Source organism: Pyrus communis, chromosome 5 (assembly GCF_963583255.1).
Source record: "Pyrus communis chromosome 5, drPyrComm1.1, whole genome shotgun sequence".
NCBI lineage: Eukaryota > Viridiplantae > Streptophyta > Magnoliopsida > Rosales > Rosaceae > Pyrus > Pyrus communis.
The window spans coordinates 27835445-27860320 of record NC_084807.1 but is presented as its reverse complement, the minus strand read 5'-3'; the positions used below and the strand labels follow the sequence as shown (position 1 = coordinate 27860320).

The window sequence follows — 24876 nt, the reverse complement described above, 5'->3', positions numbered from 1 at the left end:
GTGCATATTCATTTGATTTGGAGACTATTAGTCATTCATATGTGTCGAATAAATCAATAATTCTGATAACGAGTAACTACCTCATGATGATCCGTTCATGAATTCTCTTGATTAAGAGTAATTTAAGATCTAGAATGTTAATAGGATCAACTAATTCAGAAGGGAAGAGATTAAATACTTGGATCAAAAGCTAAAAGACAAACATATATATATATGCAAATGAATTGGGGAATGGGCAGACATGTATTTATGCCAAAGACAAGTTGACAACTGCATTGGAAGGAACACTGAGATCAGTATTCGGCATCTCCAATGACCTCTATTTGGTTTTCACTCCAGCTCACCCGGCCTTCACATTACCAGTCAACTTTTGCATTCACAATTTGTACAAATGCTATAATCGAAATTATTCATTATCTTTATGATTTGTAGAATAAATGCTTCATATTTATAATATTTGTAAAATGAAACAACGTTGTGTTTTCATTAAAATTAAGATAAATGTATCTTTATATATAAAAGGGTAACCTCAAGTCAACAAGGCTCCCCACTTTGCGCGAGTCGGAGGAGGGGGAAGGTGTTTTTTTTTTTGGGGGGGGGGGGGGGGGGAGGGTGGGCGGGGTGGTGACGTTGCTTTACCCTTACTTTGCAAAATTGTTGTTTCCATGACTCAAACCTCACAAAAGAGCAACCATTCCGTTACGCCAAGACTCAAATCCATGAATCTTTATATATAAATAGAAAATATTGTTTTTTTTTTCTATTCAATTTACACGTGAATTCACTGAAGATTTGACTAAGTTTGTTTTTCATTGGACAAAATTTGTAAATATTTTCATTTCCCAAAAAGTTAAAAAATCAGATAAAAGTTCGTGTTAAAAAATTGCAAGCTATATAAAGATATCAAGCAAACCTCTTTTCTATAGTAGAAAGATGGTTTCCACTTCAAGTCCAGCAGAGGTGAAAGAACAAGAAACCAGTCCTTCTGGTGAAGGAATGAGGACCGTTCGATCAATCATGAGGCTGCTTCTGATGGTGGTGTTTGTTGGGTACATGATGATCTGGATCATCATGCCCACCAACACTTACTATCTGAAATGGTTCCCTCATATTCATAAAAAAACTGATTCCACGTATTTTGGTCAAGAAGGTTAGTTTGGTTTCATAAAAAACCCACAACTTTTCTCAAATTCGAAATCTCGTAAATTAGAGTAGTTCAGAATATCGTCCGGTAAAAAAAAAAAAAACATTTAGTCTTACTGCATTTTTCTGTTTGATGTTTTTGCAGGTGCAGACATACTTATTTACACATTCCCCATCCTATTTACAGCAACCATGGGCTGCTTATTGCTCCACATGGGAAACAAAAATGTTGACATTAACAACCAAAGGTATACCCTCTTTCTCGAGCGAAACTTACTTACACTTGGGATGCCGCAGCTATATGTAACGTTTTTCTTATATTTTCACTTTGATTAGCAGGGCGAAAAAATCATACCGGGCATCATGGAATCGGCCTGCGCTGGTGAAAGGTCCTTTAGGAATTGTTTCTTGGATAGAGCTTTCTTTCCTGGTGATGTTCATTGCCTTATTTGTCTGGTCTATCTCTTCTTACTTACATGACATGTTTGCATATGCCACCCTGGAGGCTGCAGCCAAGAAAGAGCATGTGTAAGAAATCTCTATTTGTTCAAAATTACATTTATAGTTTTAGTATTTTGCCGAAATTCCCCTGAACTTGTACCTCACTTTCAATTTATCTCCGGAATTAGCCAATTTTCCCCTAACCATTATGTTTATCCACATTTCATCTAAATTCGAGTCCTAATTTTTTGGCAGGTGGGAAAATAAGTTGGGAAGTGTAGCACTAACACTAGGGATAGTTGGGAACATTGGCCTAGCCTTTCTTTTCTTCCCTGTGAGCAGATGCTCTTCCATTCTGCAGATCATTGGCCTCACATCAGAGGCAAGCATCAAGTACCATATCTGGCTAGGGCATCTTGTCATGACTCTCTTCACGGCTCACGGTTTATGTTACGTAGTCTATTGGGGGAGCACTAATCAAATTTCAGAGGTAATTTTTAACTTCCGAAACTTCAAAACGCAATTTAGAAATGAGCCATTCTCACAATGAAGCAAATTTTTTCGTGCCGGTGTAGATGTTGAAATGGAACAAGGTAGGTGTTTCGAATGTGGCAGGAGAAGTTGCTCTGCTTGCAGGACTAGCCATGTGGGCTATGAGCATCCCTCGCATCAGGCGCAAGACCTTCGAGCTCTTCTTATACACTCACCATCTCTACATTGTCTTCCTTGTCTTCTTTGTGTTTCACGTGGGGTTCTCCTATGCGTGCATCATGCTCCCGGGCTTTTACCTCTTCCTGATTGACAGGTTCTTACGTTTCTTGCAATCTCAGCGTAGAATTCGCCTGGTTTCAGCCCGTGTTCTTCCCTGTGAGGTGGTTGAGTTGAACTTCTCCAAGAGTCCAGGTGAGCATACAAAGACGATACAATCCCAGGCACCAAACGAGAGCTAAATGAATACTACATCGAGCTTTCCCATTAATTGTTTTTATTGAACTTGATCATAGGACTGAATTATTCTCCAACAAGCATGGTGTTTGTAAATGTGCCTGGTATTTCAAAGCTGCAATGGCATCCTTTTAGTGTTACTTCTAGCAGCAAATTCGATCTTGACAAGCTGAGTGTTGTCATCAAAAGCGAAGGAAATTGGTCTCAGAAGTTGTATCAGGAACTGTCATCCTCTCAGCCCGCAGACCGCCGACAAGTCTCGGTGGAAGGACCGTATGGACCTGCCTCAAGCAACATGCTAAGGTGTTCACATTGTAAACCCTTTTCCCAAATTTTCATATGCCAAATGTGTGTGCTAACTCTAACATGGTGAAAATGCCGGTGCAGGCACGACACGATAGTGATGGTGAGCGGAGGAAGCGGTATTACTCCGTTAATCTCCGTCATCCGTGAGCTCCTCTTCGAAGCCAATAACTTAGGCGGCAAGGCTCCAAAAATTCTACTCGTATCTGTTTTCAGGAAAACACTAGACCTCACCATGTTGGACCTAATCCTTCCCGTTTCGGGCACAAACCTCGACATTTCTCGCTTGCAATTGCAAATCGAAGCTTATGTGACAAGAGAGAAAGAACCCATGTCAGAATCCTACAAACCCCTCCAAACAATTTGGTTCAAGCCGAACCCTTCAGACGCGCCGGTTTCTGCAATTCTAGGCCAAAATAGCTGGCTCTGGCTTGGAATGATCATATCGTCGTCTTTCGTCATCTTTCTTGTGCTGATGGGCATCCTCACAAGATATTACATCTACCCAATTGACCACAACTCCAGCATGATATATTCTGACTCAGCTAGATCTGCCTTAAACATGTTATTTTTATGCGTATCAATAGCCACAACTGCAACAGCAGTTTTCTTATGGAACAAGAAACAGACCCTCAAGGAGATGGGGCAGATTCAAGTCCTGGACACACCAACACCGACAACTGCTTCGCCGAGCGGGCGCTTTGCCGTTGCTGAGCAAGAACTCGAAAGCCTTCCCCACCGGTCTTTCGTCGAGTCAACAACGGTGCACTATGATAGAAGACCAGATCTTAAGAGTGAGTTACATATTTTTTTTCTTAATTTCACATGATGATTGGAGTTTGGAGAAAGATTAGGGTTTTAACATTTGATTTTTGTAGGGATACTATCTGAGCGTGAAGGTTCGAGCATTGGGGTTCTTGTTAGTGGCCCAAGAAAGATAAGGCAAGAAGTGGCTGCAATTTGCTCATCTGGCTTGGCCAACAACCTTCATTACCGTTCCCTGAGCTTCAGTTGGTAAACCTCAAACTACAAGAAAAGGAAAATGGTGTCATAGGTGATTGAGGACTTAACCTACAACAAGCAAGCCACTGCGTCTTAACGCTGATTTAAGATACCGTCACAGTAATATGATTCACTGATTCGGGATTTATCACAAGAGTTTAGCCATCATTGTGGAGAAATTGCGATTGTGCATATATTAAGAGAACGAATTCAATTCATCCTAGTTTAGAATTGTTCAATTTATATGAAAAATTAGTTAGTTCTCACTGCGTATTAAATTGCATAAGCTTTTTTCAAGCTTCCTTTATTTTTTATTTTTACTTATACAGGCAATAGTCGAAGAAAAAGAATCAAAGTTTCATTAATTTCTTCATTAATTAGGGCCGTAAACAACTGAAGCTTCATTAATTTTTTCATCGTCTAATAGTAATAGATAAAAGTCAAGGGAAACGAATTTCACACGCTCTGCACACCCCTTTAATTTCGGTCCATTAATTATTTATTAATTTATTCACACTAGAAACTTGCATTTACAAATGTGACAAGGAGGTAAAGGAAAATTATAACTCAAGAGAGTGCGAAGAAAACGTGCACAGCAAGCAGCAACGAGAAGGGATCGGCATCGAGGGAAGCCTTCAAACTAAAAAGCTTGAGATTCTTCACTAATCGTTAAAAAATGCCTAAAATAAAATTAAGAAACAAAATCAAGATGAACCAAAGCAACATCAGGCCCTAACCTAAAAAAAAATTTGCCTAAGCGCAATTGGAATGGTAAGAGTAGCTTCCACAGCGCCGGCTGCCGCCGGGAAGAGCACGAATATTTCGGCTCAACCATCACCAGATAAAAAAAAATTCGGGAGAACTCCTATCCGCCTGAGTAACGCATCGATTTGAAGAAATGCCGGCAAAGGTGATGGAGGATTTCTCCCAGAATTACGTATGTTGCAGGTTAAATGAGTTGAGCTGCACCAGAAGCTGGAGTTTTAATACCGAGTCAGCGTTGGAACCTTAATTTACTCTCCTCTTCGCTACCTCTCCTATGTAAGCTTCTCGAGGCCTTCTCTCGGTTGCCCTGCTGTCAGATTCATCGTAGTTCTGTGTGTTGCGAGATGCAAAACGGTCTTCATCAAAACGGAACTGACGCACAACACCATCTGAATCAAAACGCCTGACGCGGCGAACGATCTCAAATCTTCCACCAGGTCTCCTTCTATCATCGTCGCTACCTTCGTATCTATACTCCCTACCACCACTGGGCAACTCGGAGAATTTTGCTGGACGAATCATGGATTCAGAGTAACCATCTGAATTCAATCTCTGAGAAGAACGCTCTGAGTCAAACCTCTGTCCTGGCTGGAACCGCCTTCCCACAAATCTACTGCCCCTGAAATTGTGATCTACACCTGTACTTGACTCATCAAACCATCTGGAATTCTGTTGTGGGGAAAAACGACGCTTTGGTGAGGACACGAACCCTACTTCATACTTGCCTCCGAAATTTTGCTTCTGGAAAGGCACCCTCAGCTTCTCGATATTGGAATCAAACCTATAATCAGGAGACCTGCTCCCACGATGTCTTGAAATATCATTCAGTTCTCTCCATCCAAGAGGAGAGCGACTTCTGCATCTAGACTGGGGCTTTTTGTAGGGTCTACTATAATATACGGGTCCTCTGCCAGGAGGTGAAGTGCTTTGTTCTCTCCTGGCTGTTCGTCGTGGCACATTATAAGAGCATTCGTTGGGATCATCGGGTATGGGCCTGTGGTACTCCTCCCTGATGCCTCTGTTAACCCCTTGTGGATATCGTCTAAACCTCCGCCTATCAGGACTTGTATCTCTCATAGGTATCATTCCCCTATGTATGTTGTGTGCATCATTTCTTTCAGATGGCGATCTTCTTCTAAACGATCCCTGATACGGACGATTTGATGAAAAAGTTATAGCTTGCCTGCGAACACGGTTGTGAACTCCTGGTGCTTCTGAAAATGTTTCGTCTGATTCCATCTCATATCCATGGTTCTCAACAACACTTTTTGGCCTACAGCGTCCAGAGCCAAAGGAACCATGATAAGTGGGTGATTCGCGTCGCTTGGAATCCCAATAACTCCCTGAAGAATAAACCACACCTCTGAAGCTTTTACCCTGCATACGTGAGTCATACTTTTCCCTTCCCATGGACTGATCAGAACCAGCTTCCTCAGAGCGAATAGAATCAAAGTTGCCCAACCTGAAGCAAACGAATAATTAGTAACCAAGATAGAAAAACCAAAGTTGCATTAAAGATTACAAGAACCAATAGAGTTTACCTCCTCCGCCTTGCACATTCAGTACCCATCTTATTTGAGGAGTCAGATGCCATTGACCCAACCACGTTGGCAGGAGAATGTTTGGCATCATAGCCATCGAAGCCACTGACAGCATGTCTCCTTGCTGTGCAGCCCTCAATTGCTTCCGCAGTTCTGTTTGAAGAAGCTTCAGAATCACAAGGTAGTTGATCAGATCCTGAAGTTTTTGTCTTCGAACCAACGGAACATTGTCTCAAAGCATGTTCATTTTTGTCACACATGTTATCTGATCCTGGACTCAATCCTCTCACAAGCTTAATGTTCCTGTCAATTTTCCTTGACTCCCCAAATAATTCTGTTTCTCTGCATTCAGGTCCCATTCCAACTTTCCCTGATATAGAGTCATCAGCAGCTTCACTGTCACATGTATCAGAACCATAGTCAACACATTCAGCTTCTACATCATCAATTTCATTCTCCTCCCAATATGGTACATCCGACTCCCTCAGCTCCCCATCTTCATACTGGGAGTCGTAACCAGCTTCAGGTTCCAGAGTGTTTCCCTTGCCAACCATGTAATCCTTATCATCTTGACGAGTATTCAAGTCATAACCATCACTGGAAGGATCTTTAGTTACTCTATCCAAGCTACGTGAGCTATCTTCACCATAGTGGCATTGCTCAAGAGTGGAGGACCCAGCAGCAGCTACTTGATTCGTCATGGGATTCCCTGAAGGTTTATGCATTACTTCCTCAGAACCATCATTTGGCAGAGAATCGACAGTATGAGTGTCAGAGGCAGCTTCAACAGGCTCCTTTGCAATTATAGTCACCAGCGACCGGCCTTCTCCAACAGATGCACCTGATGCAGATTTATCATCAGAATCAAGGCGAACGGGTGCGAGTGAGTGACAGCTTTCTACTCCCATCGTCTCTTCCAGAGATTCTGGATCATCATGGACGCTAGATGTTGCACCAGAGCCCTTGCCATCTTCATCTAGAACAGTGCTTTCAATCTCACAAGATGCCCCTTCTGGCACACAAGCTAAAGCAGGGTTTTCAACCTTAACACTTCCTGAACAGACAGTTTCACTTGGTAGTTCACCAGCCACATGCTCAACAGAAAAGCTGGAAATTGGGGTTTTATCGGTCTCCTCAGACACAGGGCCTGTGACTGCGATGTTATCAAATCCAGCACAAGGGGAACCATCAATGCATACATCTACACTCACATCCTGAGAGGAAGCTTTAGCACCGCTACCAGAATCTTTTGAAGATCCCAAAGCGTTATCAGGAGAAACACATTTACCACAACTCAACTCAACTTCAGGGCACGCTTTCAATCCCTGTTCCTCATTGTCAGACAGAGGTTTCACGGTGCTTGCAATGTCATTCTTTGCATCTTCCTCCTTAGGTATCTCATTAGCTTCTGAAACTTGGAGGTTTGCACCCTGCTTATTATCCATGGAGATATCATCTGCAGCAGTTGTTTTAGGATCAGCAATCGCCAAATCACAAGGTTCCTCCCAAGCATCCATACTAACATTTAGGTCCCAGTGGAACCTAACATCTTTAGAGGAACTCAATCTTGCTTCTGCTTCGTCATGTGCTTTGTTAGTATTAATTTTGAACCCATCAGCTTCAAAAGAGGCGCTTCCTATTTTATCTTCTCGTTGTAAATCTTTAGGGGATGAATGTACTGTTTCCAATGATGCAATACTTTCTTCCAAGATTGCAGAGACTGATACATCTCTTGCTTCTGAAAATTCTGAAGCAGTTCTCATGACTGTTAAAGAAGTTGACACAATGGTTGTTTGCTCCGAAGGCCGTGCAGAAGTTGATGCATCTTTTTCATCCAAAGGTGAATCTTCACCTAGTGGATTCTTCACAACATGATTGATGTCATCATTTATGATGTTGTTGCAGGCAGCATCTGCCAATATCTCAATACCAGAAAAGTCATCCACGTCACCATGCTTTTGATTTGTCACATCATTCAAATTCTCATTAGCACCGCTACTGGCACTATGACAGACCCTAGTCAGGGTAGAAGTATCACTCCTTGTGGGATGCTTTTTGCCAACTGATTTTGGACAAGACTTGTGACCTGAAGAATGACGACCATCCAATAGTGGTTTGTTGCCTTCAAGGTGTGGAGGGGGTGACGGAGACCGGACCATAAGTCTCCTTTTCTTAATCGGTACATGCTCAATTTTGTCACCAAATCGTCTCCCAAGTACAGCCACACCAAGCTGAAAAACAGAAAATTATATCAGCAACATGAAAAAAAACTTATCGGAAAAGCACTCTCATTAGAAATTTTGGTACAAAAGAACAACAAAGGAAAACTTGTGAAGCATTAACCTTCTCTGAATCAGAAACTGATGTTTCTGATGCACTTCTAGCACTTTTTTCTGCTAGCTCTGCACCCATTTTTTTGCTTTTATCAACAGGTTTCCTTGACCGCCTTGATGCACTCCGATAACCCTTTGAAACCTTCCAGTTCAAGTAAGGACTAATAGATTTTGTAAGTTCTACACGTACTGTATTCATCATGCCTTGGCAGAGAGATGTACTCCCATCAACTGTTTGTCTGCCACCACAAGTTCTGCAAGATGCAGTCCTTACTTTCTTTCCACTTTGCACCAGAGAGGTGGGTACACCCCCAGTGCAAGCACACGAAGGAGTCTGCAAACCAGAAAGAAATAAATATAACTACTCGGTCTAAAATTGCAAAAAAGCTTCAGAATACATGGTAAGAAATTGCAGGATGAAATAATTGAGACAGGTCAATAAATTGCCGTGCCAATCAAAATCAAGAATTAAATTAGATTATGAGAATATAAATACAAACTAAACTGTAGAAACTATCAAGTAAAAACCATCACAAATCCTAGATGCTTACAGTGATTTGGTTTCTGATGAGAACTCTCTGATAACTTTTCTAAGAACCCTCCAAAGGAAATATGTCTCTGGAGTTTTCCACCCAACGCACCTGAAATCAGCAAAGATGAAGATCAGCACAGAAATTAGACCATAAAAAAGAAACAACAGTAAACATTGAAACAAAAGCTGATAAACAAATGAAGACTCAAAATCTATTATTGAGCCGAAAAGCTGATAACTAGACTGCCAGCACAGCCTCCACAGGCCATTACCTTGAGGCAGATCGTGTTAACCAGTTTGGTAGGACTGCAAAAAATCTCTTGGTTCAGAATGTCGAATTGAACATTAGCAAGTCCCTAATACTCGAAATCGGGCTTCTTTTTGCAACCATATAGTATTAGGACAACAAATATACTTCTTCTAACATAATTCATTCAATCTAGTAGACTGGGTTTATGTGCCCAAAAAAGAGATTAATCATTAAGGTTTTTATTACCAACAAGAAATTCTAATTGTCTTGCTCATTATCACCAGCAACAAGAGCAGGCAGTCTCCGTGCCTCGTAAGAACTAAGACTTAGGACAGACGCACAAAACTTTTGCCTAGTAGATTCAAAATTCTTCCATATTTTGTGAAAGGTTCTTCGATCCATACCGATGGGCACATACAAGATGAATCAGTAATGGAATGATGGAGTTCAAGGACATGGAGATTCTGCTGCAAAGCAGATCACCCACGACCCATCACAGATCCAGCCATAGCAAACTAAAAATTCTACTTTTGTTCAGATTCCCCACCATCAATTTTATCACCACAGCAAAGGCATGGCTCCTGGGGAAAAACCCAACTAGTTTATTCCTCAACCGCCGACAGCGAAACCCTTCAATACCATGATTTGGCAGCAGCAGTCGATCGAAATCGACATCAGAAAGACTCGTAGATCTCGGCCCTATGCCTCTACCTATGGTTATACAATCCTAGAGCCCATCAGGATTAAGCTCCATGAAATCCAGTCCGGTCTCGCGGGACAACTTGAAGAAAAATCTGTAGTCCTTCAAGATCTGCAATCGGACTAGCTCCTTATCAAAGACAGTGACTACAGAGCCCAATAACTCGGCGATTTTCACAAATCCAGCGCCGATTAGAAGCCTCCTCATCGTTTCGCTTTCGCAGAAGTTTCTTGAAGACGATGGTTGATGACGATAAAGATAAAATTTAACCACAAAAAAATGGCGAAACGCAAATTATCAAAAGCTTTTAGGGTTTTTAATACCTGTTTCTTCCAAACTCTCAACAAATCCGCCGCCGCCTCCGCCGCGGTGATCTCAAAACGAATCGAATCGATCAACAACGAAGAGATTCCCGCCCCTCACAAGATCAAAATCCTTCATAATATCACCGAAGGAAAGCGATTGAAAAAACGGTTTTCGAATCAGATTTCTTCTTCTTCCTCTAGATTTCAGTCAGAGATGATGAGTTTCGGTCCCGATCTTGATCGTTAAATATGGGCCGTCGATTACCGGTCCCTTGGAGAACAATCGCTGCACCTTGCCGCCGCCGATTAAATCCACCCTTTTGTTCGATCTTTCGCCCTACTTCTTCTTTCTTGTTTGGATGAGAGCACAGATAAGATCACTCAGACCACGTATTTATTGTGGTTCTTGTACCGACACTGCCCTCCGTCTTACTTTTTTTTTCCCAAAATACCCTTTAATTTCCCGAAAATTCCGAAAGAAAACAGGAATAAAGAAAAGTGAAAAATTTAAACACGAATCTCGAAGTCAATAGTCAAATAGTGAGCCAATTTCTTTAGGAATTGAAGGGCAATTTTGACTTTTGGATATCTGTGAATTTTGATTTATGAAGGAGAGTACTGCCCATAATTTATACTAATTTACCATCTTGGAAAAATTAATGTTTGTTTTTGGACCTTATCAATTTTCGGATATTGGATTCTCGATTGGCGTACCGGAGTGGCGAAAAATAATAATGTTAATGAATTTGGTGCAAGTTTAGATTCTTTCCCTCATAATATTATGCAATTTAATCATTATGGGAGGTTTAGTGGTCGAGAACGAATTGCAAACCTGTATTTTACATGACACGTTCTTAGTTCAATTCATGATGCTAGTGCTAAAATTATAAGTCTTTCACCTTTGAAAAGATGAATTGTCATAGCGAAACCACCAACTGGTCATTTTTTTAAAGAAAAATTATTAATACTTTATACCTAATGGCATTTTGTACGTATAAACGAGTTATTATTCTTTTATTATATATTTACAAATTTTCTTGTGTAACTAGTCAAAGAGTGCCATTTTCGACATTTTTTTTCATACTCAACTTTTTATTGATTACTCGAATAAGTCATGAATCCTAATATCGAGAAGAGAAGAAAGTCTGGATTTTTTACCACAATTTTTGTGACAAAACCTAACCTTTCGTGTGTTTAAGAATTAATTGATAGCATATTTGTTAAAAATTAGGAAATCACGTATAAAAAAATATTTAATTTAATTGAGATGTTTCAATTACAATTAAACTAATAATATCATCGATTCCCCCATCCATATGTGGAATCCCTACATTATTTAAGAAATAAAAAAAAGTTTGTTACATCATTTAAGTTTTTGTATCATGAAATCTCCTTTATAAAAAAAAAGGTTAGGAATCAGATGCGCTTAATTGTATACCATCTCTTGCTACATGCGTAGATTTGTTCTTTTTTTAATTGTATAAGATTATGTTTTTATTTAATTTTTTTAATTTTTTTAATTTTTATCTTTTATTAAAATATGTATTTTCGAAAAACAATGAACTTACTAACTTCCTACATTTTTTTTTTAAGTTTTAATGGGAGAAGGCAATTTGGGCATTATAAAAAGTTTCACCATCTCTGTGTTCTCTCTTTTTATAATTTTTTATTAAATTATATTTTACAAAATAATGAACTTACTATCCACCCTACATTGGTTTTTTTTTTTTTTTTTTTTTTTTTTTGTGAATATATTTTTTTGAAATTTTAATGAAAGAAAGGCAATTTAAATATTATGAAAGCTTCACACACTTTGCCTTCTCCCTTTGTATACGTAGAAGATATTGATTCTAGTGGGAGAAGGGCAGTGTGAAAACTTCACCCCTTTTACTTTTTCCCTTTACATATATAGAAAAAATTGGGTTGAAACTTTTTTTTTTTATAATCTTATAATAATAAAAATATTATGGTAGGAGTAATGCTAGACAAAATTAAACTAAATGATGTATTACTAATAGAAAATGAGTATGTTTATCAATACTTGAGTAATAATCCAATCATCAACTTCCATGTCACTTAGTTTACAAAAAAATTGTCTATAAATTTAGTCTCCCTAACATTACTCATAGAGGTATTTGTATATTTTTCTCCAAAACTTGTAAGGAGCGGCAAAGTTTACTCTGAACTTTTATATTTGGCCAATTATTTTTAGTCAATTAACTCCTCGACTATGAATCTTCTCCACATAGTATTACTTTTTTCAACATCATGTTACGATTATGATGCCATTTCATTAGTCTTTCTTGTGACTTAATTCACATGACCATCTGGGTTCACATATTTCAATTCAAGACCTAAATTAAATAAAAAAATTAATTTCTCATCTCAACAAATTCATTATTAAAAACTGGTCAATTCTAAGCATTCAAGAAGTAATCGCCTAAAGTTAAAGTTGATAAAGAAATTGTCCGATTATAATAATTCAGAGAATAATCAATTAAAATTAAAGTTTATTGGGTAATTGACAACTAATGTGGTGAGAATTTAGCGAATATCTCTTTTGTAAAAAGAAAAAGAAAATAAAAATTAAAAAGAGGAAGGAAATCTCCACTATCCTCCAAAATTTCCTACGCGTTTTCAACTTTTATTCCCCGGAAAGAACCCCACACACAACAAGCGAAAGCCCAGTGGGCCCCCACTCTCCCTAAAAGTCTACAAACGATTCTCTTTCCCCTATTGTCCAAGGGAACAGCCAAACAGCATCTTGGTCGTCCATCTCATCTTCCAACTGCGGCCCCCACTATACAAGAGAAATTAAATCGCACCGTGACGTGATATTACAATACGCATAGTATTACACATTGTAATTTTGAGGCTATCAACCTTGTCGTCCCGAAGAGTTTTATGGGTCGAACACTCACAACGTGGTTGCTCGGCCAAGACTCATCCGGCAGCACTAAAAGGCGGTGGTATGGTCGGAATGCAAGATGGTCTCTGTCGTCCAATCATATTACAAATTCACCGTATCGTCCAATCATATTACAACAAATATATTAGCAACAGCATATGACGGTGTCGCTATCTAGCTAAAAATCCTTCCACCAAGATGGACTCCACGGTCAATCCAATCATATGTGAATCCTCGGAATCGCTTTCGGCGTACGCAACTGGTCCTAAAGTTTTGACTTTTGCTTCTGAGCCCCTAAAGTTTTGGGCTTCTAAAGTTCGTGACCATATTTGTATTTGTCTTCTACATTGTGACCAAAAATAAAACGGATTCTGTCAACCAGGTTTGAAAGGAACATCTGCAAGTATTATACTTTCTTTTCTTGGTGCAAACTACAATACATTCGGCGAACAAACCGAACAGGCGTTTTACGGAGAACGGTATGCTACAACAACTGGTGTAATATACTGTAGGGTATAAGAAGAAAGTACGACGAAACAGACCACAGATAACATCTGTCTTGAACAATATCGGTTGGATGCTTTGTAAGAAGTAATTCGAAAATCAACAAGCTACTAGGATCACAGATAAAACCAAAACAATTACAATAAACCAAGCAAACAATTAAAGGGAAATAAACTTATCTTCCGAAGTGGAGGAAGAAGAAGAAGACATGACTGCTAAGGTTTCATAAGGAGTCTTCTACACTCAAGCAGCCGAGAGTCCTTGCTATCAAATAGGGTTTTAGCACGAAAGAAGGATAATTACTGTGAGTGCAGAGACCTCCCTATATATATCCATACTCCCTTGATATCAGGCCTATTAACTGATACCTTAGATATTCCAAACTGATTAGGGTTTCGGTATAGTCCTCATAGGTATTGAACTCTTGTCAAGTCTTGATAAGGTTACTTGAATATAATTGCATGTTATTAGGACTCTTAATCTTAGCCAAGTATGATCAGAATTTCCTCAACATGATAACTCATACACTGAGCTATCAGTTTGTCGAGAACAAGAACTCATTCTTCTTGACACTCACATCTTACATTCTCCCACTTGAGTGTCTAAGAAGAATGATATTACTTAGGCTAAGACTAAGGTGATCACAAGTCCCCGAAAGCTGCAATTAAACCTTTAACAACCTATCACTTATAGCTTCGAATATTGAATCATAAATGCATTATGTAATCTCTTCTACATGTGCACTTTATGATTACAAGTACCTACACCATAAGCACTGTGTTGTTTGACAGAATTCAAAAGTTTCAGGTTGATTAACAAAATTCAACTCCTGAACTGAGCCTTATGCAAGCATGGCTCACATTTTCTGTCAATTAAAACATATTGATAAGAGAAGATGCAAATACAATATATTGTTACAAAATTACTCTCTTATCAAGATTTATGAATAAAATTTTACGATTAAACCATTTTCCACTAACACTTCAATTCAATAATACAAAAGCAATTTTAAACTCCCACCGATTAAAATAGTAAAAAATCTCATAAATGCACATACCTCTTAAAAACTCCCACTGATCAAGCATTAATCAAGGATTTAAAAGTATTGAGAATTCAACATCAACTACTAATTTTTCTGACTATATCTCTATGTCAGATATTGCAAGGAAGTGAGTGGCTAAAAAGATATACAAAATCATATGATCATTTTTATTCATCTAAAATTTGACAGAAACAGAAAACTTTAACGAAATGTTTTCTGATTGCAACAAAACCATATAATTCTAGAATCATCTTTGGACAGAATCTGATTATATTAGGTTTTCACAGCTAAAACATAAAATACAAGGGCAAACGTATATAGTTTCAACACTTTTGAGCAGATGAAGTATATACAATCTTGTCAATTCCATGTTTAACCGTTCATTGATTTATAGTTGGACTGAATAAGAAAACACTTTTGAGCAGATTAATTATCCATAAATAACATATAAATCACAAGTCCAATTTCTTGAACAACAAACAAGAATTAATAAGAAAAACACTTTTGAGCAGAATATACTCATTAACCCTTCTTGAATTTCCATCAAGATTAGTTACATGTATAACAAATAAAATATAAACAAGTATGATAATTTACGTTTTATCTACCAAAACCATGATCATTAAAAGCATGCAGAATTGATGAGTGTGAAGCCCATAATACATTATTTCTCCCACTTGGGCAAATGCTCAAAATTGCAAGTTTAAACACTAGAGAAAGTGGCTTTCATATAACAAAATATAGGCTAGTTGAATCAATAAAGATCAAATACATAATTTTTTTTTTCTTTTTTGTTAAAGTAGGTTAGAATTAAAAGTTCCATAAAAACTTATGCAATGACTACAAATTTAATTTAATTTTAGTGTATGAGAGATGACCCACATATGTGTTAAAGATTAGTTCATAAATTAAAATGAAACCTAATAAGAGAATCCAAACTCAAAATTTATGTTTTAATTCTAAAACAAAGTCGATAAACACTTAGATATCTCAATAACATCAATTTTCCAACAATAATTTTAATCCAATTTAGAACTCAGAGAAAATTAAGGCAAAAGATTGGCAAATTTACCTACTCATTCTCGATTCTACAAGATTCATCATGGAAGTAGTCGAGTTGTGGAGGATTGAACCAACTCCAAATTGCATGATTGTTACACCTTTGGGCAGAAACTAATCATGCAAAGAAAATACCTGCATAGCTAGCCAAAACATAAAATACACAAAATACATATAGCTTCAACAGCTTTGGCCAGATGAAAATATGTTAGAAGTACTTTATGATTTGCTGTAATACTAATTTATAATTGGTGAGCGATTTCCTGAAATTCCTATTGGGATAAAAGTATTCACCATATAAATTAGAATTCTGATTTTTCAAAATAATCCCTTAGAACAGTATTAAATAACCGGTTCTCAAAAGATTAAATCAGACACAAGAGTATGTCATTATTAACATTGAACAATAAAGTTCTCGAAAGAGGAAACATGATTATTTAGTTATTCGATAGAGACCAAAATGATCAATTAGTAAACTGATATCACTTTCCTCTTTTTTTTTCTTTTTTTTTTTTTTTTTTTTTCTCGAAAGACAATGATCATATAATCATAATTGATGACCAAACAAAATATTGGTTTGAGCAAAATAAACCAATACATCTTTAAACCAAAATTTAATCAGTGTTGTCTATAAAGTCATTAGTATTGAGAATTTGCATAAAATAAGGACATATTGGAACCATAAACTTGTACAATAATCGGTACCAATAGGTGTGCACAAATCAGTGAAACAATATCACATAACAAAACTAGTTTTGAAGTACCAAAATTCAGCAATACTACTTAAGTTTGCAAATTCACTAAAAACTAAATTCTCTTTAGATTGTCATGAAAATTTTTAGGTGTGCACTAGACATATATGGCTACTATTTCGAAAAATTTCATGATTTTTAAAATTTTTAAGCGAGCCAAACATGAATTCGAGAAGGGAGGTGCTGCAGAAACTGCAGAAAAAGGTTCAGTACAGACCTGAGATTACAAAATCACCAATATTCACTGTTCATCCGATATGCATGAAAATTTTCAAACATAAATTAAACATACAAAGATGTTAATTCCCAAAATTTCATAATTTTTCAGACATTACAAGTGTACTAAAAGAAAATTAGAAATGGGATATGCTGCAGAAACGGCAAATATGCTGCAGTACATACCGGAGACTAAATAATTCACCAAAAATTCAATTTGTCTCCAATATGCATGAGAATTTCCAGAAATAAAGTAGACATATACATTTACTGTCACCAAAAGTTCCATAATTTTTTAAATCTTAAAAGTGGGATAAAAAATAAAATTGAAATGGAATGTGCTGCAGGAGCTGCGTAAATTCTGCAGAACAGTCCCGACATTAAAAACCCACCAATAATTCATTTGCAAACCAATGCTCGTGAAAATTTCCAGATTTGAAATAAACATCTCAATGTATATCATACTAAAATTTCATGAATTTAGGAGTTACATAGATATATCAAAATAATATCACAAACAGACTATTCCAGCAACATGGTATCACACTTAAATATTTAACATAAATCCATTTCTTGTCTAGAAACGTGAAAAAAAAATACCAACGTCAACAATCCATTTGATATTATGACATGACCAAATTTCATAAAATTTGCAGTTATGAAAAATCTATCAAAATCAGAAACTAAAACAGAACAAATTGCTAGGTACGCTAAACTGCATGAACATAGCTAGTCTTGTTGTCATAACTTTACTAAAATCTTAATTTTCTTTTAAAACAACATTTAGCATGTCCATTGTGATATATCAAAATCTCCTTTTAAGATAAGAAAACAATTTAAAAATGACACCAAAATGGCCACGGCATTAATATGTGTATATAGATCAAGCTCCTTACGATCACAAGATTTGAGAATTGAAAGGGATCTCAAACCTTTCTAATTTCTGCAGAATGAGTTCACACATTCATCTAAGCTATGAATGAACATGTGTGCCAAGAGCTATCTCCATGTCATCCTTCCATCTTTTGTAGTTGGATCCAGTTAGTGTTTCAATATTGGAGAAATTGAGAGAAGTCATAGCTGTATCAACAACATACGTTTTAGTATTTGTGCTCAGAAGTTCTTCATTAAGAGTTCATAAATATGAACAATTAATGGCATCAAATCATATAATACCAGTCACATCTTTGGATCGAAAACTGATTATATTAGGTTTTACATAACCAACATACAAAATTCTCATTAGCGATACAATTTTAACACTTTTGAGCAGATAAAATTGCATCTATACTAATTTTGTATCTCACTTATACACCAATTAAACATGACTGAATATAAGAATTCTTTAGAATTATCTCAAAACATATTCATCATCAGTTTAATCGTTCTGTTCAATTTGAACTGATAATTTGAACCATGATACAAACACTTTTGAGTTGAAATTGATCATGATCCAAAATTCGACTGTCAGAACATGTAGTGACAGTAATTTGATTCTCCGAAAACTGAAACACATCCTTGTACTCCTGGAGAAGAATTTTGCAAAACATGTACATATATATATATATATATATATATATATAATTCTAAATGTGATGTCTGTCATAAAATAGTTGATAAACCGATTAGCTTCATTGCGCGGAAGTCTTATGTCAGGATCGTGCATTTAATCAATGTTTTCTCGTGCACCCTTTCTAAGATTAAGCGGAAGCCTCAGGATCCACAAGTAAAAGACATTTAACCAAAACAACAAATAATTATGCCTTTAATTTGTTAAGAATTTTTTCAAACAGATTACCAATAATCCGAACCCCAAAGCTTTGCAAATTCCCTAGCAGATTTGTATCTGCAGACAAGGATAATACAACTACACGCAAAGGTATTTCTGCAGATGGGTCAGATTAAAAAATAATAATAATAACTAAATAATTATTTGCAAAGCCAATACGATAATCAATCCGCATATTGAATTATCAGCAATATAAATCAATGAGTCATGTTATTCGCGGAAGCTTTACATATTGTAAGGATAAAAGTAATGGCATGATATTGGAACGTTACCAATATATTCAAAACCAACCATGATCGAAATTCTGAATTCTAGGCGAGTTGAGAGGTTCTGATACCACATGTAAGAAGTAATTCGAAAATCAACAAGCTACTAGGATCACAGATAAAACCAAAACAATTACAATAAACCAAGCAAACAATTAAAGGGAAATAAACTTATCTTCCGAAGTGGAGGAAGAAGAAGAAGACATGACTGCTAAGGTTTCATAAGGAGTCTTCTACACTCAAGCAGCCGAGAGTCCTTGCTATCAAATAGGGTTTTAGCATGAAAGAAGGATAATTACTGTGAGTGCAGAGACCTCCCTATATATATCCATACTCCCTTGATATCAGGCCTATTAACTGATACCTTAGATATTCCAAACTGATTAGGGTTTCGGTATAGTCCTCATAGGTATTGAACTCTTGTCAAGTCTTGATAAGGTTACTTGAATATAATTGCATGTTATTAGGACTCTTAATCTTAGCCAAGTATGATCAGAATTTCCTCAACATGATAACTCATACACTGAGCTATCAGTTTGTCGAGAACAAGAACTCATTCTTCTTGACACTCACATCTTACATGCTTGTGTTCCAAGCGAAACCTGAAACCTTATGACTTTGCAAAAATGGAAACTTCCTCGGCAGGGTTACGAGTCATCAAGCATCTTTTAATCCCTTGCGGCCGCTCAAAAGAAGAGCATCTGATGGTAGCGCCGGTTTCTTGTTTTACTTTTAACTCTTCTTCGTTACTGTGCAATAATTTGCAGCTGTCATTATATTAGAATCAGAATGCAATTTTCCTCAACAGTGTGTTTTATAGAATTAACAACTACATTACTAAAATAATTCAAAAGTACACATACCTAGCCGACCAAGGACCTCTCGCCCATTTTCCCTAGAGCAAGAAAATGCATCTATCCGGAAAAGATTCTGCTTGCCTCAACAGAGATGACTGTATCTCACCCAACTTGTCCGTCGCATAAGCCAGCAAATTCAAAAGGCTCCATGGATATCCCGAAAACCTTCCTTTGCTTTCCAGGAACATCTGTTCTAGATACAACCACACTCTGGCGTGACACATCATGAGGACCAATTCCAATCCTTAAAGGGACTCCCTATAAAACGAAGGCTTGTTATTGAGGTGACTGACAATAAGAGAACAATAACATGCAGCCGTTTTAATCTTCAAAGAATTAATTTAATAAACAGCTTCTCGCAAAAGAACCAATATGTTAGCCGTGCACGATATGGTATAAGCACTCAAAACAAACAATAAGCACTGTGAGCATGAGAAAAGGTCAACTTTTGGTCTTATCTTTCCTCAATCTTTGGAACTCACATAAGTATTAGGTAAACATCCCCGTCAAATCTGATGCAAGTCAAACAATTAGACAATGAAACGGTTAACATGTGATGGCTGTTCAGTTTCTGTAATTACAAGAGCGTATAAATAATTAAGTTGCTTTCAAGTCATAGTATGCCAAAAGCAACACACCAAAGGGTACAAATTGCTTTATCTTTAAGATTCAGGACAAACCTTCATCTCCCAGAAATTGAATTTCCATCTTGAGGTTCTCTGCTCAGAGCCGTCAAGTTTAACTTTATTCCCTGCAGCCTGCAGAGCTTCTTTGACCAGTTATGCAGCATTGGGGACTTCTCTACTATCACCATCCTTCTTCCAAATTGGTATAATTACCACCACCTATACACAAGCGAGAAATTTTGTTGAAATAAAAACGAAATAAGCCATGCATGCATACATGCCTGGGCAGAGGAAACATACTAAACAAGCAGAACCAAACTAAATTCTAAGCATATTAAGCTGAATGCTTTCGCATGAGAACAAATAATATTAAAAACTAAACTAACAGACAAGTTCCCAGATGACCTTGAACTAAATACAGCACATACTAAGACACTGACGTCGACATATTTTTGCAAAATGCATAAAGATCTCCAACTTTAGAACTTTACCTGTATCGGTGCAATCTTTGGGGGAAGCATTAAACCTGTATCATCTCCATGAGTCATTATAATCCCGCCAACAAAAGGGGTACTGACAGCCCATGAAGTTTGCCACACATGTTGCCTCTGTCCACTTTCATCAGTAAACTGCATGCATAGATTTTGGTCAAATTCTAGTGCCTATAAATGAAGCTTTGATTATCATATCATAACTAACAAATAACCACATTATCGTATCATAATCAAAGTACCTGTGTTTCCAAGGCACGAGAAAAATTCTCCCTCTATCGTATAGGTCCTAACAGCACCAGCAAATGTTTCTACTTTCGACTTTCTACCTGCAATAACAGTTAGCTTGCTCATAAGCAAATTTCAAATAAACATCAATCATCTGTATAGCCTGCAGCGCCACGAGCAGTATGTCCCTCCGGCCATAGAAACTCAAGAGTCCTCACAAAAGGTTTCGTTCACATCTCCCATCTTGTGACATTAGCGCACTGAAGTAAAATAGACATCAATTCATAAAGATCAAGGCTTACGTAAAATGAAAAACTCCTCCACTGAAAATTAAAGTACTTCAATTACGAGACCAAGCAAACGTGGTACCTGGTTAACCCTACAGGGAAGATCACGGTAACTATGAATCCACTGGGTGAACATGTGATTGACTATGGTATCGCTCATGGCTCCAACCTGCCAGAGCCTCAAGAAGTGCAACAATCAAAGATAACACCTTCGGTAATATTCACTCAATAACTTATACAATCAAATACAACACAACTTACTAACGGAAATGCATACGACAAGTTTCTCTTCGAGCTCCTTCCCTCTTCCTATTGTCACAAGTGCTAATTCGGAACTAAAACCCTCAACATGGCTGGCTTCTTTCTCTATAAAAAGAGTAGGGTATAAACTGCAGCATTCCAAATTTATCAAACTAAGAATTTCAAATTTTAAGCATTACATTACGCATCAAAAGCTCGAAAATCATATGAACATGTTACTGTGATCAGTCTCTTTGAATTTCACATTCAGATAATCCTACAAAAATTAAATAAATTCAAAATTTCAAACCACTGAATGTGAAATGAATGCAATCAAATGGATAGAGGTAGCGGCAGCTGGAGTACCTGAATGGCTTCCCAAACGGCGTAACCGTAGGGACGGATGACCATGGTTCCACGAACGGGAACGTAATCGTCGAGCTCCGCCTGTTCAATGACATCCAGGTACCAAGCATTGAAGTCTTGTGATCGAGGAGTGACACCTCGGTCCTGGACTCGGTTGCTCTTCTGATCATCGACTCGGTCCTTCTCGTCGGTAACCGACGTTGTTCTCTGAGCTGATATGCCGGTGGTGAATTCCGGAAACCAGAGATGGTGGCGGTGCACCACCTGGTAACGGCGGGAGATGGAGGGTGAGAAGAGCGAGCTCAGTAAAAATAGGTAGACGTGGACTGGGCCGGTCAGGGCAGCCCTATTACAAATAGGTTCCCAGGCCCTGCCTTTGGGCTGGTGTTCTTGGGCCTAAGGGTGGGTCACTTTTAATCGAGCATTTTGGGCTCCTCGTATGTCTATATAGTGAAAGGAATTGTGTTTTTATAGAGGACTTCAACTTGGGATGTAGGAAATTTAAGAAATTTCGCAAAAGCTTATACGGAGATGGGTTATTTGTCATTCCCTTATTATTCACGAATTTAGAAATTTATACCTTGACCTTCTGTGAAGCTTTTTTTGTGCACGTCTAAGTTACACATCTAACCAACAACCGTTAGATGTTGTTGAGTTAAACAATCTAATAACTCTTATTCAGATGGTTAACTTAAATATGCACTTTTGTTGTGCAGTAGATAAGCCTCCGACTTTCTTTAGGCTTTATTCGAATGTTAAAAACAATGAATTGAATTAAGCTCATCTATAACATCGGGCCAACCCGATCTTACATACCTAGCCTACCGTTCATGACTCCATTGGTGGCAATACATTTTTTGTCATGGTTGTTCAATTTATGGACCGTTAATTAGTCTTTAAATACTCAACACATTATATACGAGAGAAACTTACTTACATGTCGGAATGCTATATAACACAACATTGGAATTTGTATTTTTGACAAAGTTGAACTCCAATAATTGCCTGAAAGTTTTAATTATTTTTTTTTAATTATTTTGTTTTGCTAACACAAAAGGTTTTTGACTTTAGGGAGCTTTGTGCTGGGTTCCTTTTTGCAGTGGGATGGCAGATACGGTTTTATTCAACCTCACTTTTGGGTGACACAAGTGAAGTGATAATTCAACCCATCAAATCCAACACTCCTTCCATAATTATTACTCATTTTTTCTGGGCAGGCATATGTCTTAAATTCTTCTTTTTATTTTCTTCATTACCTCATTTAATATCATAATAATTCAATGCTTCCCTCCCATGCCTATGTCATTATTCCTCTACGAATGCTATTTATTTTCTTTTTATTTCTACCCCTACATTGAAAATCATTTGAAAAAAATTATCAACCTTCTCGTTCTCTCTTTCTTTGCAGCTTACTTTCTCGTTTTGCAAGGTCACCCTTCAAGGAATTGGATCCTCTCTTGAGCTTGGGCTTAAGAGTCTGTTGACCAACACACATAGGTCGTTAGATTTTGATCTAATAGCTACAAACAGGGAATTTTTTAAAAGTTATAATAATTATAGACGTTGAATTAAAATTCAACGGTTCTTGTGTGTTGGTCAGAAGGCTCCTGAGCCCAAGCTCAGGAGGAGAGGATCCAATTCCACCTTTCAAAGATCATTTATCCAATACCTGAAGTCTAGACGGATACATTTTAATAACATAGGCAAATGATTAAACGATTTTTCATTGAATTGATTTTCTATAGTGTTAGCTTTAAAAGACGACCCATAAATTGGACAATTATAATATCAAACAACATTAAAAGATGAAAATAAGAACCAAGACAATAAAAACAGAAAACTCGAAATAAGAAGATTGTTGACACCCCTCGTATTACTTTTAATTTAAAATGATAATTTCACTCCCTAGCCAACTACAATAACTGTGCCCCATTCATGATGATAAGCACTCCGATTGCTGTGGGGCAGCAGCAGCATCTAGCAAAGTAGCAAGCAAAGCATGCGCTCTCCGTCCTTTACCAAGTACATATCTGAAAATAGCGCAACTTATTCACGGATGGTGTTTTATTATAGTGGCGAAAAAACAATAATGTATATGCATCCTAATGCGATTTTCTCTCTTCTTAACATTTTAACAATTTAACTCACTAGTCCTTTCATTAAAAAATAAATAAAAAATAAAAAGCTCAACTTATCAACTTGTCCCCTTTTCTAATTTATAAATGTGTATTTATTATCTGTTGAGCAAAAATTGTATATAATATGTAAACAAATAATTCACTCGACATAATTTCATCCTCGTTCATTTTTCTGAAGAGGATTTTATTAATTTAAGTTCGACCCATTCTAGACTATTCGTCTATTAATTAAAATTCTTCGTTAAAAGGAAAAACCCTTTGATTCCAATATGAATAAATCGTAACTTGGGGATTTGGGGGTTTATTTGATTTTGCGACTGCACCTAGGTCAAGCCCTAGATTGCCTACGTACCCTCATTGAGGGATCAGGTCACTCGTAGTTCCTTGGTATTTTGTATTTGTTTGGATTTGATGCCTTGTGCAGTTTTAGCTCGTGCGGGCGAGGACTTTGAGCCATCTGAGCAGTCGATGCCTCATGCAGTTTCAACTCGTGCAGGCAAGGGATTTGTGCCACTTGGAGCGTTTGATGCCTTGTGCAATTTTAGCTCGTGCGGGCGAGGACTTTGAGCCATTAGAGCATTTGATGCCTTGTGCAATTTTAGCTCATGCAGGCGAAGACTTTTAGCCATTGGAGCATTTGATGCCTTGTGCAGTTTTAACTCGTGCGGGCGAGGACTTTGAGCCATTGGATGCCTTGTGCAGTTTTAGCTCATGCGAGCGAAGACCTTGAGCCATTGGAGTAGAACGCGGCTTCGTGCCATTTGATATTCAATACGGCTTCGTGCCATTTGAAGCGGCTTTGTGCCATTTGAGTCTTGTCGCGGCTTCTTGTCATTTGTATCGGCTT

The 24876-nt window shown here is 37.5% G+C and overlaps 3 protein-coding genes and 1 pseudogene across 3 annotated transcripts; 1 reads left to right on the top strand and 3 right to left on the bottom strand.

The window, feature by feature from the left end:
* Positions 1 to 933: 933 nt before the first annotated feature.
* Positions 934 to 3850, top strand: LOC137735230 (ferric reduction oxidase 2-like). The gene is made up of 8 exons (XM_068474639.1): positions 934 to 1150; positions 1289 to 1391; positions 1483 to 1671; positions 1840 to 2074; positions 2160 to 2487; positions 2589 to 2832; positions 2917 to 3626; positions 3711 to 3850. The coding sequence occupies exons 1-8, from the start codon at positions 934 to 936 to the stop codon at positions 3848 to 3850; spliced, it is 2166 nt and encodes a 721-aa protein (XP_068330740.1).
* Positions 3851 to 4137: 287 nt separating this feature from the next.
* LOC137733527 (uncharacterized) lies at positions 4138 to 10613 on the bottom strand. The gene is made up of 5 exons (XM_068472672.1): positions 10279 to 10613; positions 9025 to 9114; positions 8484 to 8807; positions 6141 to 8371; positions 4138 to 6061 (listed from the first exon to the last, which is right to left on the bottom strand). Exons 3-5 carry the CDS (start codon positions 8673 to 8675, stop codon positions 4843 to 4845), a joined length of 3642 nt encoding a protein of 1213 aa, XP_068328773.1. The 5' UTR covers positions 8676 to 8807; positions 9025 to 9114; positions 10279 to 10613; the 3' UTR covers positions 4138 to 4842.
* A 7742-nt stretch (positions 10614 to 18355) lies between these two features.
* LOC137735352 (proline--tRNA ligase, chloroplastic/mitochondrial-like) lies at positions 18356 to 22242 on the bottom strand (annotated as a pseudogene).
* On the bottom strand, positions 21749 to 23386 carry LOC137734545 (proline--tRNA ligase, chloroplastic/mitochondrial-like). Its single transcript, XM_068473789.1, has 3 exons — positions 23305 to 23386; positions 21892 to 22217; positions 21749 to 21802 (listed from the first exon to the last, which is right to left on the bottom strand). The coding sequence occupies exons 1-3, from the start codon at positions 23384 to 23386 to the stop codon at positions 21749 to 21751; spliced, it is 462 nt and encodes a 153-aa protein (XP_068329890.1).
* Between the last annotated feature and the right edge of the window lie 1490 nt (positions 23387 to 24876).

Bases quoted from the DNA above. Each gene is read 5' to 3' on its own strand.
- LOC137735230 (XM_068474639.1), top strand. From the start codon at position 934: ATGGTTTCCACTTCAAGTCCAGCAGAGGTGAAAGAACAAGAAACCAGT. The intron at 1,392-1,482 runs GTATACCCTCTT...TTTGATTAGCAG, and splicing joins GTTGACATTAACAACCAAAG to GGCGAAAAAATCATACCGGG. The intron at 1,672-1,839 runs GTAAGAAATCTC...ATTTTTTGGCAG, and splicing joins GCAGCCAAGAAAGAGCATGT to GTGGGAAAATAAGTTGGGAA.
- LOC137733527 (XM_068472672.1), bottom strand. From the start codon at position 8,675: ATGATGAATACAGTACGTGTAGAACTTACAAAATCTATTAGTCCTTAC. The intron at 8,372-8,483 runs GTTAATGCTTCA...TCTGTTTTTCAG, and splicing joins CAGTTTCTGATTCAGAGAAG to CTTGGTGTGGCTGTACTTGG. The intron at 6,062-6,140 runs GTAAACTCTATT...CGTTTGCTTCAG, and splicing joins GAATGTGCAAGGCGGAGGAG to GTTGGGCAACTTTGATTCTA.
- LOC137734545 (XM_068473789.1), bottom strand. From the start codon at position 23,386: ATGTGTGTTGGTCAACAGACTCTTAAGCCCAAGCTCAAGAGAGGATCC. The intron at 22,218-23,304 runs GTAAGCTGCAAA...TGACCGGCCCAG, and splicing joins TGACCTTGCAAAACGAGAAA to TCCACGTCTACCTATTTTTA. The intron at 21,803-21,891 runs GTACTCCAGCTG...TAATTTTTGTAG, and splicing joins CCGTTTGGGAAGCCATTCAG to GATTATCTGAATGTGAAATT.